Source organism: Misgurnus anguillicaudatus, chromosome 20 (assembly GCF_027580225.2).
Source record: "Misgurnus anguillicaudatus chromosome 20, ASM2758022v2, whole genome shotgun sequence".
Taxonomy (NCBI): Eukaryota; Metazoa; Chordata; class Actinopteri; order Cypriniformes; family Cobitidae; genus Misgurnus; species Misgurnus anguillicaudatus.
In genome coordinates, this window is record NC_073356.2 from 17,736,661 (window position 1) to 17,756,083 (window position 19,423).

A 19,423-nucleotide genomic window follows, 5' to 3' on the forward strand; every position below is an offset into this window, starting at 1 on the left:
ACGTGTTACGCGCATCACCAATATAAAACATATACATTATATTTTTATGATTATCTTATTCTTTATGACAGAGAACAAAATATTTTCTTTAAATTTACTCTGTGGACACCAAAGATTTATTTTACATCTTAAAAAAGTATTGGAAATCTCCCCTTTGAGTAATGTTAATTCTGTCAGTGGTGGTAATCAAGACACGCAGTCTGCACCATAGTCTGCACAGGCAGGCAGGAGTTAGTCGGACGTCATTGTTGTTTTTCGCTGATGTGCTTTGAACAGTCGTTGAAATGTCGGAACGACAAATCTTCTGAAGTTCCACACGGTCAAAATAAACTGTAACACCAATAGGTAATAACGATGTGATGGTATCGCAAAGTAAACAATCATTTTAATAATTGTGGTGTATCTTGTATTTTTCATTCTTCGTGTCGTTGTAATTTGAGTTAGAAATAATCGAACAAAGTGCTGTGAAGAATGAATGAAGATAAAACTATGTCTGAATATGCAATTATTACTCCATCTAGAAATGAATGTGTATACACCAGCTGTTACTGGTAAGTCGGTTTGACTATATCAATTCATATTTATCAGTCATTTTTTAAGTTTTTAGTTCAAACATAATGGATATTGGCATGGCCGCAACCATTGGGCTTGAGCCCGTGCTTGCGTTCATTTGATTTGTTCAGTAATATGAACATCGTTTAAATTTTCTTTTACAGCCTATTGGTTGGTCTATGGTGGTTAAACTTTGAAAGGAATGGTGCAGTAAATTCGTTAATATATATGTCAGTCATCTTTGTGATGAATATGATGCGCTGCGTTTACTGCTATTGAAACTTATAAGTTAGACGCTATATATAGTGAATACGCGAAATGGGAGACATGCTGCTTACAGATAACGAGAAAGAGCAACCCGAAAACGAAGCGCTCAGTGAAATGAAAAAGATTAATACAGTAAGTGTTGTTTAACTCTTGTAACCATGTTTTTTTTCTTCTTTTCAGTGGTGTAGCCTTGATACCCAGATATCTAGGAAAGGTCAATGATACCCACTTAAAAAAGCGCGTGGATACATAGCGTCATTTTGTGACAAACCTTTCACACTTTCATTCATGAATTAACATCTGAATCATCAACCGTGTTGAACCTCATATACAGTCGGCTATATACAGTATTTGACGCAAAAGTGACTGGAAAGCAGACAGACTGGTGTATTCAAGTTCATGTGGCGCCACAACCGACAGACAAATGACATCAAAGTACCGCGAGAGCGATTCGAAAAATAAGTCTTCTTTCGAATCGCTCTCGCGGTACTTTGACATCATCAAGAACACATACACGACACTGTAACCAAACAGTGCCTGTGGAGAAGTAAACGAGTGGATTAGAGCTACGGAATATAACAAACAACATTTAAATCATCAGTCCAGTTTATTCGTCCTATGGTTTTTATTATAATCCACTAGCCCACCTGTAGTTCCTCTTGCTTGTGCTTCACAGAATCACAGTTTAAACTTCTGAAAAAAGTTCATTTTTATATTTGCGTTCAAGGTTTTAATGTATTATGTTCATATCAGAGTATAAAGGTGAGAGGAAAAAATCACAGTATACTCACTACAAAAATCTAGACTACACTGTTTTACCTGTAATAAAACCATGGTTATTTTTTTGTTAAGGATGCTGTATCATTTCTGTTAGAGTAGAAATCAACAGCTATAAGTGTTAACACTAAATGATTATTAAAGAGCACCAATTATCTGATTCATGATTTTACATTTCCTTTGGTGTTTTAAGTTTCTACATATATTAAATATGTAAATATTAGGACCCATTTAAAGGGTACTATCCCAGTGACAGCTTTTGTACCTTTAATTCTGAGACCCCAGGGGCCCCCACCCCAGTAAGTCCTGCCTTGGATATTGGTACTAAATTGACTGTTACATATAAACACGTTTGTGTTTTCAGTGAGGAAAATGTGTGGAAACTGTGTGAATATGTCAGGGATCAAGGGACTTGCTCTTTGGATGATGTGCATGCAGTATTTATATCAAATGAAAGAAAAATGGTGAGTATGTCATGCTGTTTTATGTCTCTATATATTGTAAATAAATATAGTTGTCATATATGTGCATTGTCCAATTAATGCAGATACCCATCTGGAAACAAAAATCCAGTCGAGGGGATAAACCTGTAATCTGGGTAAGAAACTTACCACGATTATTATTTTCAATAATTATAAAATCACATTTAGGATAACCTACACTTCTCTAATCTGGGATGTCATTTTGTATGCCTGCCTTTAGGATTACCATGTTATTTTGCTACACAGAAGTAAACAGGGACCAAGCTATATATACGATCTAGACACCATCCTCCCCTTTCCTTGTTTACTTGATGTATATTCAAGGGAGGCCTTTCAATCTGATGAGCATTTAAGACGTGATTTCTGGAGGCAAGTATTTAATTTGAAATAAATCCCAATATGCATATACTAACTACTAAATTTGCTTGCTGTATACATTTTAGGAAGCTTCGTGTCATACCAGCAGACATCTACTTAAAGAAATTTGCTTCTGATCGGTCACATATGAAGACTAATGATGGCAACTGGCGTATGCCACCTCCTTCATATCCTTGTATAGAGGCATCAGGTATTTATAGTAGTACCCATCATTTTTTCTATATAACTAATAAAACAATTTTTTATTGTCTTATTTTTAATGTGCCCTTTCAGATACTAAAATGAATCTTGACGATTTTATCTGCATGGATGTCAGAGTGGGCTATGGAGAGGTTTATGGACTTTCAGACTTTGTTCAACACTTTGGAGTGAAATAATATAGTTTTTGCTCTGTGAATGAACCTAAGCCATGTTGAAAAATGTACATCATGGAGTCTTGTCTCAGGAAATGCAGAGAGAAATGTCAGTCATATAGAAATAAATCTGACACAACACTTGTTGATATTATACACCCTTTATAAAGAAGTCAATTATACAGATGTACAAATAATAAAAATGTGTAATTTAAACAAACAACCAAACCGAAATGACTGTGAGCAGTAGTGCCATGTATTTAAGCAATTGCTGCCAGGTAATCCTTCACCTCAGCAGGTGAGAGTCTGCGAAATCCTGCTTCATTACAAATTCCCACCTCTATATTGTCTTCTGTCATCTGACCTTCAAAACTTTCCTGTGGGAATAAAAAAATGTTTTAATTGAGCAGCACACCTAAATTTAATAACACTAAACTGTAGTTTCATTATTTTGTTAATTGCCAAACTGTTGTATGAGAAATTAAGTGTCATTAATCATGTAGCTCAATTGGTAGAGCACAGTATTAAAAATGAAAATTCTGTTATCATTTACTCACTCTCATGTTGTTACAGAAATGCATGAATGTAAAATTGAACTGTCAGTAGAGATGAACTCACTTTCAAAGTTAAGATGGCAGTGTGTATAGCATCCTCAAGTTCAAGATCTTCATTATATCTGTATTGAAGTAGTAAAGAGCAAAACTGTAAAACTTATACCAATCCCAAATTTATAAAACACTTAAAACTTCTGTTATGCCACCTTCATCTGAAATACATTATACAATTGATTAGATTCAGTGCACTAGCATTGTTTTAGCAACCGTGGTGGTTATATCTTTTTTCAAGGAATGTTTTTCCATTGACATAGTTCTTTCCCATTGCTGTGGCTTTCCAGGCAAAATATGCTCCCGATGGGATGTGATCAAAGAATGTTTACAAAATAAATGGTTGCATGTTTAAAATTAAAAGAAAACAATGAAAGAATAACCAAAAAGTGTGTGATTGATTGTTTATCCTTTATACCGATGGGTCTGACTGAAATAAGAAAGGTCGATCCTCATCCCAACCAGCAATTAGAAGAGAGACTCCAAACGGGCGGACACCACTACAAAACATGAAACATAAATTATTACGTCAAAGGCTCAAACTGAAATCCAGTATAACAAATTCAGACACTGGCTTAAAAGTAAACATACCCTGACTGTGTGTATTCCTGCATAACTGAAGCCACTCTCTGTACCAGTTGACCTGTGGGGATCGGCTCCTGATATACGAGGTAATACTGCTGGGCCAATTTTCTTGCTCGTCTGACCATCACCCTATACAAAAAGAGCACCCTGAATGTACTTTCTTTTAAAGCAGATTATTCTTAGGTGACAATTCAGTTATTTTTTCATTTAAATTAACAATAGTATTAGTTAAATACCTGTAGTCAGGACCCATTCCACTGTACACCATGCCTATGTGTTTGGTTATAGGTTCAATTTTGTGTACGCTCTGTTCATCATACAGTATAGACTTCTGTTTCTTCTCGGTTGCCAGCACGACTCCATTTGATGCTGCAATTTTTTTTAAAGGAAATTAATTCACAAATGCAATGCATATCAAGGCAGAACATACTTAAAGTAGGCAATTGCATAAAAAAACATATACCTTTGATTCCTACGGACGGAGCACCGGCTGCAACAGCGGCTAGGGCATATTCAATCTGTACCAGTTTGCCAGAAGGGCTGGGGAATACATTAAATTATTTTAACCAAAAATAATCACCAAGGCAACTTTGTGAATGACAGCCCTGAACACCGTGACAAATAAAATCTTATGGCCCAGAATGTGTATTTTAACATAAATACAGAATACCTCAAATACAATTCTTCGTGTATTGATGGTGAATAATACATTTTGTTTTGATAAATTTATGTTAGTACATATTTACATTTAACATCGTGACAATGCATCTCCGACGTTACGTAAAACATCGCCAAAGTAACATACATTCCGGAAAAAAACAACTTTTTCATAAAAGAATGTATAAATAAATATTCCGTAAAAAAATCAAAGTCACACGTTGATCAATAAATGATAAATTACCTAAATGTTGTCAGAGAGAAACTGTATCCTCGTTCCGCCATATTTATCCTCTGCTCCGGAAACACACCCGAAAAACGCCGCTAACTTTTTGTGAACAATAGAGTCAAAGTAAAAGCCAGTTCGTGAACTAATAAAAATAATGAAGGTTCGTTTTTTTTTTTTTCAAAAAGACGTGTAATATTATAAAATGTCTCTTATAATGTTTATGTTTCGATTTAAGTTGCAATGGTTTACTTTATGAAAAGTCAGAAACTATGATTATTATGTTTAAAAACACAACTCATATAGAAGTATTAAATACTAATTAATTTTATTTTTTTTGTTTGTCAGTTTTAAAGTAGGTGAATTTTGAAATACCCATATTATGTAAACGGCATTGACGGAAGCCGTTGAATTACGTCATTAGCCCTTCACTTCCTGGCCCGTGGTAACGCCGAGGTATTGTCTCTAAATATCTACTAATTTGACATATTTCGCCTTATAATGTGTCCTTTTTGATAGGTTTCTAATGTATGTGATGAATAATGATTGTATTTTTATGTTAGGCCGTTAACTGCGTGGTAATAGGGCGGTTTAGAGAGAGTTGTGAGGAAAGCGGTAGTCGCCGGATGAGGAAGAGCTTTAAAACTTAATGTGGGCTCAGCGCCGTCTGGGTTTTTATATTTGGTCATCAAAATTGGTTTTCTGTTTCAATATAAAAACACTGGATATGGGTTTTTCATCGACACTTAATACTTTTAGCTGGAAAGTGTGAAATACTTCCTACCGATCTCTTACTGACTCGATCTTTTTCATAATAGACTCTCACGTTTTGTTATAACCTCAGTCGCCATACTACTCTGCATAAAGGAATTATACAAATCGAAAAAATAGCATTTAGTCCTTTTTTTAACTTGATTAAGGCCCATGTTATTCTGTCTGAAAATACATTATTGTAGAAGTAATTAAATGTGTGTACATATTATGCAGTACGTGTTTGGAGAAGGTCATGGCTCGTGGGCAGCAGAAGATACAGTCCCAACAGAAGAACGCAAAGAAAGCAGCCGAGAAGAAGAAAGGTCAAGCAGCAGATCAGAAGACTGCAGCCAAAGCAGCTTTGGTTCACACATGTCCTGTCTGCAGGGTAAGAATGCTGTGTGTCAGTCAAATTTAGGTCGAGTTCAGCTCTGTTCTAATAATAAATTGATGGTAGTGGTCTATTTAGCTCAACTCACTATTGACATTTTTAACTTTGAAATTTTATAGACTCAGATGCCAGACCCAAAGACATTTAAACAACATTTTGAAAGCAAACACCCAAAGTCTCCTATGCCTCCTGAACTGGTTGATGTACAAGCTTAAAAGATGGACCTAAAACAGGGGTAAGTCTGTAAAAAGTTTAGATATACATCAACACCACAATTTACAAAAGTATGCATACCCGTATGCTAATGTGGCTGTTTTTCTTGATGATGGTCCAATTTTCAGACCCCGGGTAAGAAATGCCATGTTTTCTGCCAACTGACTCGACTCGCTGTATTAAACATAGACCCTGAACCAGATGTGGATACAGTAACAAGGAGATTTTAGGACAGACACAAGCACACCAGCACTCATTATTTTTTATATTTGTATATTTCTTCCATCTTTTCAAAGTGTGCTGCGTGACCTAACAATTTCATTGTTATGTGCTTTCACTCATATTTATTCACCACTGAAGACGATACATCTTTTCTATTGCCCCATGGTGTTTTTGTCCCTGTAAAGTTTGATTTTTAAAACATGATTAGGTGCTGTCCACCATGTTTTCTAAAGGTTATCAGAAAATGCCCTGATCTTTTAACTGTGAACCATGGTTAAGAGCTGCACCATTGTGTGTATTACTTATAATAGTAACCAGGAATGGAATAAATTGTGTTAATGTGCTTGAAATGATCACACATGCGATACAACTGCTCCTGTTTTTGTACACGGAATGAGTCAGTACCCATGGACACACTTTTGTTACATTGTTTTCTAAAGTTTTCAATAAATGTATATGCATATAATCAGTACTTGTGTCGTGTTGATTAGCAAAAAAATCTGTTTTCTTTCATCTGAGCACTTTTGTGAAAACAGTTGTGAAATAACCCAAAAATTATTGCATCTTCGAGCTAACATCAGTACTGTATAATCATAAAAAGTACTGTGAATAAGCTAAAAATAATTTTATTGTAATATGATAATCTCCATGCACGCATCATTACTGTCGTGCATGCAACAAATAACCTGATATACCATCATGACAGTCATTTGAGATGAGAACATGACTTTGTACATTACAAAATGCTTCAAAGATATTAAACTTAAATGAACAGGAGCAATACATCGTACAGGATTCACAAGCAGCCACAGTGCTTGACCACCATATTTCGATGTTTTTTGAGAATAACGTTGTTGTTGTCGTCATAGAAGAGCACAGAGATGGGACTTAGTTTAGTTGGTGCACAGCAGGCCTTGGGCACTTCGGTTGGTTTCATAAGGTGTACCTGCCAAGAGGAGTCAGTACAGATACAATAAAAGAAGTCAATTTTCAACCAGCTACACATAATAATGGTTTAATTCGCTTTAAATTAAAATGTCAAAGTACAAATTATTTACCAGTAGCTGTATCATGGCATGGTTTGTGCCATTCATGCAGGAACTCAAAGGATAGTCACATTCCCCATCACAGTAATATGCAGAGTAGCCTGGAGGGGCCAAAACCCAATCCTAAAACATTAAATGTGTTTTACATATGTAATCTAAATACAATTGAGTTGAGTTTCATCTATAGTATAATATTAGCATTCACATGCAACATCCTAAAAAGTCACAGTAATGTTTTTCACCTTCCAACCAAGGTCACTGAAGCTGACATAGAGTTCATGTTTCTTACAGGCTTGGCGTCCACTGGTGGCATAATTTTGGTCTGGAATTAATAAGATTAAAGCCCCGTTATTTTAAATGCCCCTTTAAAGCACTTTTTATTGTGACTCATAATATACTGTCACTAACGTTATTGTGGCTCACCAAATATGCCGGGTCTGTTTGGGTGTGGCAGATCGTACTTGGGTTTTTTCTTGCGAGGGTTGTTGTGTCTCAGAGCACGAGGTGGGCGGCAGGGGGCTTGGCTAGCCCTGAAAAATGTCACCATGAAGGGCTGCTTAGAGCGTGGCCCTCTACGGCCAACCAGACCCACCAACCCAGCAGACAATGACCGGTCTGTGACAAAAGATTTCAGCATTTTACAATCATTGTAAATATATATATAGATTTCACTTAAATAGCAAATTGATGCAATAATAAGTCTGTTTGGCCCACAATCAGAAAACTAGTCAATCAGAAATTATTCATTTTGTACATTCATGTTTGCTGTCATCAGATTTGCACATGTTGTTGTAGTGCAGGTTTTAAAGAGAGTGTGTGTTTGAAGAAGTAAAACAGCCAACAGCACCTTTCGTGGTAACTACTTTGATGTCATCATGTTTTATTTCTGTGAAATCCAGGATAAAGGCTCAATCTAAATATCAACTTTTGATTTCAATCTTTGATGTAGCCTTAAAGGGCACCTATTATGCAAAATGTTTGTGAACTCAACCACCCTACGATGAAAAAAAATCCACTCCTTGTTTTTTTAATCCCTATTAAACGAAAGCAGTATCATTAGACATGCCGTTTTGATTCTTTTATCGGTGTGAGGTCACATTGATAAAGCCCCACCCACTTACAGTTCTGAATTACCATAGTTTTTCACCCTCAGCGAGTTGTAATCTGTCCACTAGATGCTATTGTCTCAGACTGTATCAGATCTATTATAACTGAAAGCGCTCACTGTCTGTTTGTAAGGAAGTAAGGAGCAGTAGCTTATTTGCATTTAAAGGTACAGACATTAAAACAGCACGTTTTTGCTCCCACACAAATAGGGGCATTTTGGACATGTTATAACAAATGATCTGTGGGGTATTTCGAGCTAAAATTTCACAGACACATTCTGGGCACACATGAGACTTATATTACATCTTGTAAAAAGGCAATAATAGGTACCCTTTAAAGGTTATTTTTCACAGATTGTACTTTACATTATGTAGAATGATTTTATGTAGAAAACCATTAATGGCAAAATTATTTTAGCTGGGTTTTACCAGACTGGGTCACAATTGGACTCTTACACACATTAACCATTGTTACCATGAGAGAGCTAAAACACTATAGGGTAATTCTCACGAAATTAGACTTATGAGGTGTTATGAAACATTTTGATAAAAAAGTAAATGCAAAGTAAGAGTATCAAAATAAGAAGCAAACATCTCTTCATGTACTATTTTGCATATAATTTCAAATGACATCATACAAACCAATTTTGTTGTTTTTTCCACATTTAAGGGGAAAATTTCATTACCGCAACATGACTGGATTTTGGTTCTTTGACTTGGAAATATTTATAATAAAAAAATAAAAAAATAAAAAGCTTCAGTGCATGTTATAGTATAAACATTTACAGTAAAGTAACATGTGGTATTTGGTGATCATTGATAAATGTAGAGACAATAATAAGGAATATAAATGTGTCCAAGAAAAATTGCTGGAAGGGACATAATTGACTGTGACACTCAAGATGGCTACCAGGTAAGCAGTTCTTATTTTTTCTCTCCAGATAAAAGTTGAAATTGTTTGTCATAGTTCCCTAGACAACTTTTTAGTTCTCATTACCAAAACATGTGTTTGTAAATGCATATATTTCATGTAATATCATGTTGCGGTAATGATAATTTTTGGTAATGATAATCTAAAAAATGTAAATACTTCTATAGGAAATATTTTTTAAATCCTCTAAAAATAATGATTATAGTAAGTTCAGATCTTAATCTTACATGTGCAAAAAAAAAATGGCTTTAAGGGCTTTTTAAAAATTCTGATGCTGGACACCTTCTTAATCTGGATTTCGTGTGAATCACCCTATAGTGAATTTAAAGTTCTCATAAAGAATAGAAAATAATAGAATCAGTATCTTTGTCATTTTTCATTTCTGATAATGGATCTAATGAGCACTAGCAATCACTATGGAAATTTGGTAAAACTGGCCAACATGTTTTTCATTGGGAAACAGCAAGAGCGAAAGACCAGTGCTGACTCTAGGAATTGCTCACCTTCCTCAGTTTCCACATAAAGACGGATACCGAGGTTGCTTCGAGGATTAAGAAGCCAGCGATTGCTTGCAGAAGTCACATCAAATGCCAGCCAGCCTTCCTGACCTGCAGGTACAGACTGCATGTCCAGCAGCACCAGCTCAGGCTCCCTGTCAAACAAACACCAAAATCAACTTAATGCCTTTCTACTATTGGGATCATTCAACACCCATTATAGTGACCTGTAATTTGGATATGGTCAGTTAAAGTTTTGGACAATTGCTTATTAACTAATAAAGTCTATAAAACGAATTGTACTATCAAAAGGGTACACAGGTATTGTTTTTTATTAAAACCATTACAGAATTCCCAGCAGGATATAAAGGCGGAGTCCATGATGTTTGAAAGCCAATGTTGATATTTGAAATCACCTAAACAAACACGCCCCTACCCCAATAGAATCCGGACCTTCTGTTGATAGACCCGCCCCACACATACGCAACCCGGCATTTGATTTGATTTGATTGGCTATAAGTGTGTTTTGGTAGTCGGCCCGTCTTCTTTTCCAAAGCGTTTTTCAAACATCGTGGACTCCGCCTTTAATGATGTTCTTTTGGTTCCCATCTGCCAGATAACATCCCAACAATAAGCAGACATAGACCCATAGACTCCTACTGTCCATTAAGCCCATTAAAATTCTCATTATAACCATTAAATCCGTTTGAAAAACGCGTTGGAAAAGGAGATGGGCCGACTACCAAAACACACTTATAGCCAATCAAATCAAATCAAATGCCGGGTTGCGTATGTGTGGGGCGGGTCTATCAACAGAAGGTCCAGATTCTATTGGGGTAGGGGCGTGTTTGTTTAGGTGATTTCAAATATCAACATTGGCTTTCAAACATCATGGACTCCGCCTTTAAGATTAGTCACAGACTAAAATGCATGTTTGAGCTGTCTTAACTAAAAACAGCTTCCCTGACATATCTTAAAAATTATCAGTGCTATTGTTTTGTCTCAAGTTAGAAACATCAGTAATGTTTTTGTAAGGCACATTTATTAAAAGTACTTATATGTCCTAGTTTAACTAAGACCTAATCCTGAGCCTAGTTTGTGAAACCAGACAAACAATAATGTAGTATTGACCTGTTTCTTTTCTCCCTCTGAATTTCATAGACGGAGATATGAAGGGTGCGATTCGCCCGCCATCCCATGGGAAGAGTTTTATAGATACGAAATTCCGCAGCAGTCACCGTCTCTCCCTGAGGAAGCGGAGTCAGATCGAAACGAAACTCTTTCCAATAAGGGCGAGGCTGGAGCAAATCCTTCTCCTGCTCCACTGTGCTCAGAGACAGAGAGAAGCATCAGAAAGAGAATTAGAAAAAAACAAATCCTAAGAATGGTATACGAACCCATAACCCTAACCATATATATCTAACCACTGGCCCTAATCCTGCAATCTGATTGGTTGATAGAAATGTTGTTCCAGGACCAGCAGTGATGCTGATCCAAATCTACTACTTGGTAAAAAATACATTCACCATCAAGTAAGTGTGTGAAATGAGAATAAAGATGATGTTTTGTAGGGCTGATTGGCAGAAGATGGAGAAATAAAGAGCGCTGTAGTTCGGACTATAACACCCACAGCTGTGGCTCTGCAGCCGAGTAATTACAGGCACTGTGACGCTGGCTGCAGCTCTGCACGCAACCACTAATAACAGTCCAGCGATGTATTTTTAGAGGAGTACCCGATAGTATTTTCATCCACTTCATCTCATTTCTCTGCCTTGCAGTGGGGCCTGTAATTTCACACAGCTGTGTGCCCACTACAACATCACATGGTCTGCGTGATCTGGACTGGGCTTTGTAAATTCCCAAAAATCAGCAACAATCAGGATTCACATTTAGAACAACCCAGATTAAAGGAAAACACTGGTGTTTAGGACAATTGGCAGGAGGAAAGAGTAGAAAACTAGATGGTGGGAAAACCTGCTGCCACCATGGTGTTCGTGGTGGTTGCCACAACATTGTTAAGATGCTTTGAAGGATTTTAAGGACATTGCAATGCAACTACTAGGGTCAAAAAACTAAGCTTATCATTCTGAAAAGTGCGGTGTGCTCTGATTGGCCAGCTAACCAGTGCTATGGCGTGTGAAGAAAATGTTACGCCCCTTACCATATTTGGAATATCAGCTCCTAAAGCACAATGTCTCCATGGCAATGGCGGCAACAATACAACACTGTTAGACTTAACTGTAATTTCTACAGTTACTTACCACAAAGTGCCCAGTAAAATACCATCATTTTCTTTTCCAGTTCATTACTGTAATATGCATTGCATTATGGGTATTCAAATTTAATTTACAGTGATTTACTGTATATTTTGAATTTGCAGTAGACTGCTGTAAAACAACAGCATTAGTGCTACTGTAGTTGAATAAAACAGTGTTATTAAAGCATATAAAATGGAAAAATAAAACATATCTACGAAATGAAATACATTTTATTTGTTATGTTAATTTCAAAATGTGAATTGTTTTTCAGCAGTGTAAATAATTGATTGAGAATGGTAGATAGAAACGAGAAAGGGATTATGGATAAATGCTTGACCGTCAGATTTGACTTAAGACATTAAAACACTAGTGACGCCAAGATTTCGCTCCTCGGACTGTCGGGAGAGTGACAGAAGAGGCTACTTGGGGAGTGTAGCGAGTAACTCTTATCAAGTGACTGTGTGGCACTGTGGTAGTGTTACGGACCTATGATGCGGTCTACCTGGGTTCAATTCACCCCTCAAGGGAATTTATTCTTTAAAACTAGGTTACAGTAAGGGTATTATACTGTAAAATGGAACTGCGGTAAAGGCATCATACTGTAAAAAACATGTACAGTTATGGTACTGTAATGGGGCAGTTGCCAGTGAGTTACCGCATATATACAATAAAAAGTCTAACAGTGTACAGCGAGAATAAAAGTTACGCCTTTTTCTTTCATTATACATTTGGGTGGTGTTCTGCAAATGTTCCCACACAGTGGGATGACCCCTTTAACCAATTGCAAAAATCAAATTAGGTAAGAAACCCTTATGTTACAACACACTTACAATTAAAGGTGCCATAGATTGTCAAATTGTATTTACCTAGGCATAGATGAATAATAAGAGCTCTGTACATGATAATGACATATCGTGAGACTCAAACATGATTGTTATGTCATTCTTATGTAAACATTGTGCAGACTGCTGAAAAAAACAGGCCAATCTCAGGCCGGCTGTGATGTAACAGTAGAGATTTACGCCCCAACATGTTTACTAATGTGAGCTACTGGCATGAGCCTCAGAGCAGAGCAGAGCTCAACATTATTATTCATGACCCTTCCAAATAGGGCAAATATAAATGCAAAAATAGACCATTTCATTTAAAGGACAAATCCTAGGGTTGTAAATGGACATGTAAAAATTGTTCTGGATAATATTTGCAATTAATAAAGTCTCATACCATATGAAAATATCAAAGGACAATTTAACAGATTATTTCAATGCATTCTTTTGCACCTTTAAAACTAAGGTTTGACTTAGAGATTCAAATATTTTGAACTCATGCTGCTTTCCTCTGCTAGTTAAATCTGAAAAGGATTGATACCGATCAGTACAGGAAAGACATTTAGATGGAAGCAGTAGTTTAAATGGGATGTTTAACTGTTATTTGTTTTGTGGCAGATAAGTATCGTCTGTGTTTGGATTGAGAGGAAAAGATATGGAATGATACCAATGAACACCACAAGCCCTGCCCGCTTCTCTCTAATTAACACTGATCCAGAATCAGTAGCGAATGTAATTAAATTAAAGGCGGAGTCCATGATGTTTGAAAGCCAATGTTGATATTTGAAATCACCTAAACAAACACGCCTCTACCCCAATAGAATCTGGACCTTTTGTTGATAGACCCGCCCCACACATACGCAACCCAGCATTTGATTTGATTTGATAATATCAAATATATATAAGTGTGTTTTGGTAGTCGGCCCGTCTCCTTTTCCAACGCGTTTTTCAAACATGGGGGACTCCGCCTTTAATTCAAATATTTCATAATATGACACTTGTGCAGGAGGAGGTGGTATATATTTGGTTCACTATCACACTCAATGGCCCCATAAAGTTTTAGGGTAGTTAAAGGGATAGTTCATCTAAAAATGAAAATTCATAATTTACTCACCATCATGTTGTTCTAAACTTGTATACATTTTTATTGTTCTGCTGAATACAAATGAAGATATTTTGAAAAAAATCTTGATAACCAAACAGATCAGGAGCACCATTCATTTCCATAGTGTTATTTTTTCCTACTATGGATGTCAATGGTGCCCCTCTCAGGTGCCCCTGACAGATTCATTTTTGGGTGAACTGTCCCTTTAAGACACATTTACATGAATATATGAATACATTACATTAGATAACAAAATCTCTAATAGATATACTTTTTTTACTAACATGCATTTCACCACATTGTGACAAAGTAATTTTAGTGAATATATGAAAGAACCACAATTAAGTATCTTATATGTAAATAAAAAAAATTTTAAAACCTAATTTTTTTCAGTTGATTCAACTTTTCACTTTTTACAGTGTAAAGTTTATCACATTAAATAAAAGTATTATTTTGTTATCTATATATATATACACATTTTCATGTTTCATTTAAGTGGCCACTGGCTTGTTTTATATCAACTTGTTGGTTGAGGTCACAGAGCTGCCAAAGTATACTTAACCCTAACCAGCTGTCACTTACCCAAGTTGACAAAGCTCATAACTGTATCTGCCTCACTGACCACCGTGCCCAGGGGTGGGGTGTGTGTGCTTAAGGTGGGCAGTGCGGCATAGCTGACAACCGGATTAAAACCCAAGCCTGGTCCTTCATCACCCTCAGATGACACAGCATGGTAAAGGTCCAGCATAAAAAGAGGGGCGGAGGAAGGAGGGCGCAGGGGTGGGTGTGGTCTCGGCCGCCCGGGCAGCCCAAGAAGAGATAAAATCTCCTTCTGCATCTCTTTCTTTTCCCGACCACTTAGCCTTCGGAAGCTAGAATGTACCACCCCTTCCACCTGACCCCAAACACACAGCAGCAGCACGCAAAGAGGGAGGAAAGCAGCCAGAGGGAAAAGCCGTTGTCGGCCTCGGATTCTGCCGCAGTTTTTCCTCCCTTTGCTGCGGTGTGAGGGTACAAACTCGGCCACAGTCTCATGTTTGTCCAGTGGTGTGGCACTGTGGTTGGAAGACTTCTGTTCCATTGCTGCTGGTTCACCTTACTGTTACTTCTGCAGCCTTATATAAAGATCTGCTCAGTCCTTGAATTTATACAATTTCTGTGTTTAAAAGCTGGAAAATTTACTTTTGAGTAACACACAAATGGCAGAGCAATGTAGGTTCCACTACGGACATTGTTTACTACTAAGATGTACATTACTCATGCTGTTGTATTTACCAGATCCTGGTTTCTCTCATAATCTACAGTCTGTTCAGGGAAAACAAACTGTTCTCCTGGCAGCTTCACGTTTTTCACAAGACTTAAATGAAAAGGCACTTAATGTGAAAATACAAAATGTGGAAAATTAAAGTCATTGGGTACAATAAATACAAACCAAGCCTTTAACGGTTCAAGCTCTTCAAATATTCTTCAAACGCAACACCTGCTTTGGCTTCTTCCAAGATGTTTTCACTCCAAGATAATAAAATCCTCTATTTGAGAACAAAAACTTCAAATATGTTCTTGCAGTAATCCAGGTTTGAAAGTTTTAATCCAATGAATTTAGGCACTCAAAACTCCTGAAACTTTTAGTCAGAATATATTTAACTGCCCTGGTTAATAATTTTTTTTCACAAAAACATAAAAAATCCAATGCAGCTGTGATATTCTTAGCATGTGCGCTGTTTGTCCTAAATGCATGATCTGAGCACGGGTGATCTCTGTCTATCTAAAATATGCACCACCACAGAGAGGGAGTGTTTGAAATGACTTAAGTCTCCTCCTTCTCTTCCCAGAGACCGTCTTACCTCAATCTTCATCTTGCCTATCAACCGTCTCATCTTCTATACATACTTCACAAATTGCTGCCAATTTTCATGTGGATTGAAATAAAAATGATCTCATTTGGGATCCAGGCTTGCACAAAAACAGCTATAGTAATATGAAAAGTATATTTTTTAAAAATCCCTGAATTTATAAAGTTTATTTTTTATAATCTGTTATTATTATTATTATTATTATACACACTTGCCTGCTTTTTATTTTGTAATTACACATTTTTATTCTGTGTCCTGCAGTACTTATGGAAATATGCAATATATATTTGACATGAACCGTAGTGAAGGCAGTTACATGCTTCATTATTTTACATGAAATCTTTATGATGTCATACACTGTAAAAAATGTCTGTAGAAATTACAGTATTACTGGGTATTACTGGCAACTAGCTGCCAGTAACTTACTGTAGATTTTACATTTATGTTATTTACTTGCAACAGTTTATTTAAAGTTAAATGAACATGAAACATTTACAGTCTTTATCTTCTACAGTAAATACTGGCAACCAGCTGCATAATTACAGCAATTTTTTTTTACAGTGTATTAATTAAAAGTCGGTTTCCCGGACAATGTTTAGATTAAAAGACTAGGCCTTAGTTATATTAGGACATTTAAGATGTTTTTGGGTCAGTGACAAAAACGGTTTGGCAAGATGAGAAAATCAAAAATCTTAAAAAAAAAACTTGTTTTAAAAGCATGCATCATGTTTATTTTAATGCACATAGTGTAGTTTTGTTGATTTTATGCAATAAAAATTACATTTGCATCATTTTTATGAAAGTTGGGCTAAATGGAGCTGAAAATGTCAAATGGTGTAACCGCCAATTGCGCCAAAGAATGAGAAATATTAAATATACCTTGATAGCATGTAAGCGTAATCATCACAAAAAAATAATTTTAAAATATAATTTTATTAGTTATTTCTAAATGTAAATTTTAATGCGTTTTTGTAATATTTGTCCGGACATATGCTGAAAACAGCTCTGTTTTCTAAATATTCTTTGACAAATGATGTAAAAATGTATGTAAAAAATCATATTACACTAAACTAGATGATTATATTTTATTCCACATTTTTATGAATATATATTTTCATTTAAAAAAAAAGCTAGTTTCACCAATTGACAAGAACCGATTACACCACATTGACATTTTTGCAGTTGGGGCATTCTACAGAAACGTCCACTTTTGGTATGGCAAGATGTCTTAAAATTGATTTCATAACATTTAAACTTAGTCCACATTACTAGATTACTCTTTGACTAGGAGTACACATAAATGACAGCTTAATGATTTTTTTGTGTGTGTGCATTTACTTAAAGACTGCATAAACAACGTTTTTTTGTCAGTGGTGTTACCTTACATCTTTAGCAATATTAAAGGTGTTTATGAATTTTTTTTTTAGCTTTAAAGCTTAATTCTTAAGTGTAGCAGAATTCAATGATTTTAAAGTTATCATCATGTCACATGTGCAAGATTTTATTAAATGTGTAAGAAAAAAAAACAGTAACACCAGTGACACAACAAATCATCAGTCACTGGTGTTAAGGTAACACCAGTGACAGTTTTCATGAAAACTGCATTTTACAAAATTGCTGTTGCAAGGTATCAAACCACATGTTGTCAATAATTTTACACTCACTAAATTAAGTAGTTTAATCCATTTGTATTCTAGTTTTTGCAATTTCCAAACAGTTAATGAGGTCATACCAGTGAATTAAACTAAAAGCTTCATATGAAATCATGATATAAATGAGAAGATTTCTGATAACTGAAAAGAGACAGTGGACTAACCACGGAAATTGAAAGAAGGAAGTCAAGTGATGTCATCAGTGTGATTTTTATTTAACTGTAACACCAGTGACACAACTCCAGGGGACCACTACTTTAATTATATATTCTATAATATTTATTTAGCATTTTGTTTTTAATGTAGTCTACATAATATATTTGATAGTTGTGGACACATTATTGTATTTTAAATGGAAGAAAACACAGTTTTTGATCTCAAAATAAAGCATTTCCCTTCTGTACATGAATGGGGGGACGAGCACTTCTATGGTGCTTGGTATTCTAACTAATTAACAAAAATCAAATATGGCTACATTGATGGCTCAAGAAGGTGTTATTGTTCAAATAACATATTTTTTTATTTTAAAATATAAAAAAGTAACCCTAAAGTGTTTTTAGGTATAATGTAAATTGACATTTCCGTAGAATGACCCAATTATTCCCCAAACATTCTTTTAAAATGAAATAAAGCCAAAATCAATTTTGCTAATTTACCAGTAAGAGAGTTTGTAAGATTACCAGTAATTTACCGGTAAGCGCTAACTTATCTGTGAACAAAAATGTAGATTACCGGCATTTAGAACGGGCCAATCATAATGCTTTGATACAGATTACGCGTTTACCCCCCGCGGCCCGCACTGTTTGCGGACGTTTCCACACACACACGCTGATGATTAAAAGTCGAGCAAACCTTAAGTAATCATCCACATTTCTTCACCAAAGTTGTTAAAAACAGCTTACCATCTATTTGCCAAAAACTTAAGCACACCCTCTGTGAAGTCTAATGTGCAAACAGTACTGGTGTTTAAGACGCAGGTTTCGTTTGTTTGGTCAAGAGCAACTTCGCGACCGTCAGCATTTGCCAAAGATGTGAAAACAGCAAAATACGGACCGTGGATATGATTACCCCCATTGTTCACAAATACAAAACTGAGCTCGTCGCGCGCCACAGGTAACTTCCGCTTTCTTACAGAGGTTACCGGTATTTTGATACTGATGTGTGAATGATGTCTTTTTACCTAAAGATGGAACATCACTGCATGTGTGAACAGCACTTTTTTGTATTTACTGGTAAATTTATGGTAATTTACCTAAATTACTGAGTGAAAGAATCTATTATATAAGATCTGTTATAAGGTTAACTTAGAATAAGCCCTGTCCGGCCCTAAATAAAATATCTGAATTAAAAAATAACATATCACGATGATTTAAGAGACTAGAAAATGGTGATATGTTGAAAAAGGCATCTAAAATAGACTTATACACTTGTTCTCCTTCCTTATGAAGTACACACAGTGCACTTCCCTGTATATCTGTGTAAACTACACCAACTGTAAACAACTCTAACAGAAACAAATTGACAAGACTTGTGCATGCCTTTCCAAACTGTTTACAGTTAAATACTGTTTCAAACATGTGCAATTATGCGTATTCCTCTAATAAAAATTATGTTGTTTTTTTTAATGAAAAGAATGAAGTTGTATTGCTGGAATGTGAGATGCCCCAAGTTCTTGGCTCCGAGATGT

At 35.9% G+C, this 19,423-nt stretch overlaps 4 protein-coding genes across 5 annotated transcripts; 2 read left to right on the forward strand and 2 right to left on the reverse strand.

Moving 5' to 3' along the window:
• The first annotated feature begins 206 nt into the window (after window positions 1-206).
• ntaq1 (N-terminal glutamine amidase 1) lies at window positions 207-3,361 on the forward strand. Of its 2 annotated transcripts, none has more exons than XM_073858238.1 (6): window positions 207-345; window positions 1,961-2,060; window positions 2,144-2,194; window positions 2,299-2,451; window positions 2,526-2,646; window positions 2,730-3,361. In XM_073858238.1, exons 2-6 carry the CDS (start codon window positions 2,058-2,060, stop codon window positions 2,831-2,833), a joined length of 432 nt encoding a protein of 143 aa, XP_073714339.1. In that variant the 5' UTR covers window positions 207-345; window positions 1,961-2,057; the 3' UTR covers window positions 2,834-3,361. The 2 variants fall into 2 exon arrangements, with proteins under 2 accessions (XP_073714339.1, XP_055023045.2); XM_055167070.2 differs by lacking the exon at window positions 207-345 and adding an exon at window positions 352-551.
• Window positions 2,952-5,045, reverse strand: psma2b (proteasome 20S subunit alpha 2b). Its single transcript, XM_073858237.1, has 8 exons — window positions 4,901-5,045; window positions 4,463-4,539; window positions 4,236-4,368; window positions 4,006-4,128; window positions 3,832-3,914; window positions 3,639-3,717; window positions 3,428-3,479; window positions 2,952-3,186 (listed from the first exon to the last, which is right to left on the reverse strand). The coding sequence occupies exons 1-8, from the start codon at window positions 4,939-4,941 to the stop codon at window positions 3,070-3,072; spliced, it is 705 nt and encodes a 234-aa protein (XP_073714338.1). The 5' UTR covers window positions 4,942-5,045; the 3' UTR covers window positions 2,952-3,069.
• A 185-nt stretch (window positions 5,046-5,230) lies between these two features.
• On the forward strand, window positions 5,231-6,930 carry LOC129412698 (zinc finger protein 706). The gene is made up of 4 exons (XM_055167072.2): window positions 5,231-5,338; window positions 5,870-6,023; window positions 6,146-6,261; window positions 6,368-6,930. Exons 2-3 carry the CDS (start codon window positions 5,889-5,891, stop codon window positions 6,239-6,241), a joined length of 231 nt encoding a protein of 76 aa, XP_055023047.1. The 5' UTR covers window positions 5,231-5,338; window positions 5,870-5,888; the 3' UTR covers window positions 6,242-6,261; window positions 6,368-6,930.
• Window positions 6,931-7,071: 141 nt separating this feature from the next.
• Window positions 7,072-15,988, reverse strand: bmp8a (bone morphogenetic protein 8a). The gene is made up of 7 exons (XM_055167066.2): window positions 14,814-15,988; window positions 11,173-11,365; window positions 10,048-10,196; window positions 7,931-8,122; window positions 7,750-7,829; window positions 7,520-7,630; window positions 7,072-7,407 (listed from the first exon to the last, which is right to left on the reverse strand). Exons 1-7 carry the CDS (start codon window positions 15,310-15,312, stop codon window positions 7,258-7,260), a joined length of 1,374 nt encoding a protein of 457 aa, XP_055023041.1. The 5' UTR covers window positions 15,313-15,988; the 3' UTR covers window positions 7,072-7,257.
• Between the last annotated feature and the right edge of the window lie 3,435 nt (window positions 15,989-19,423).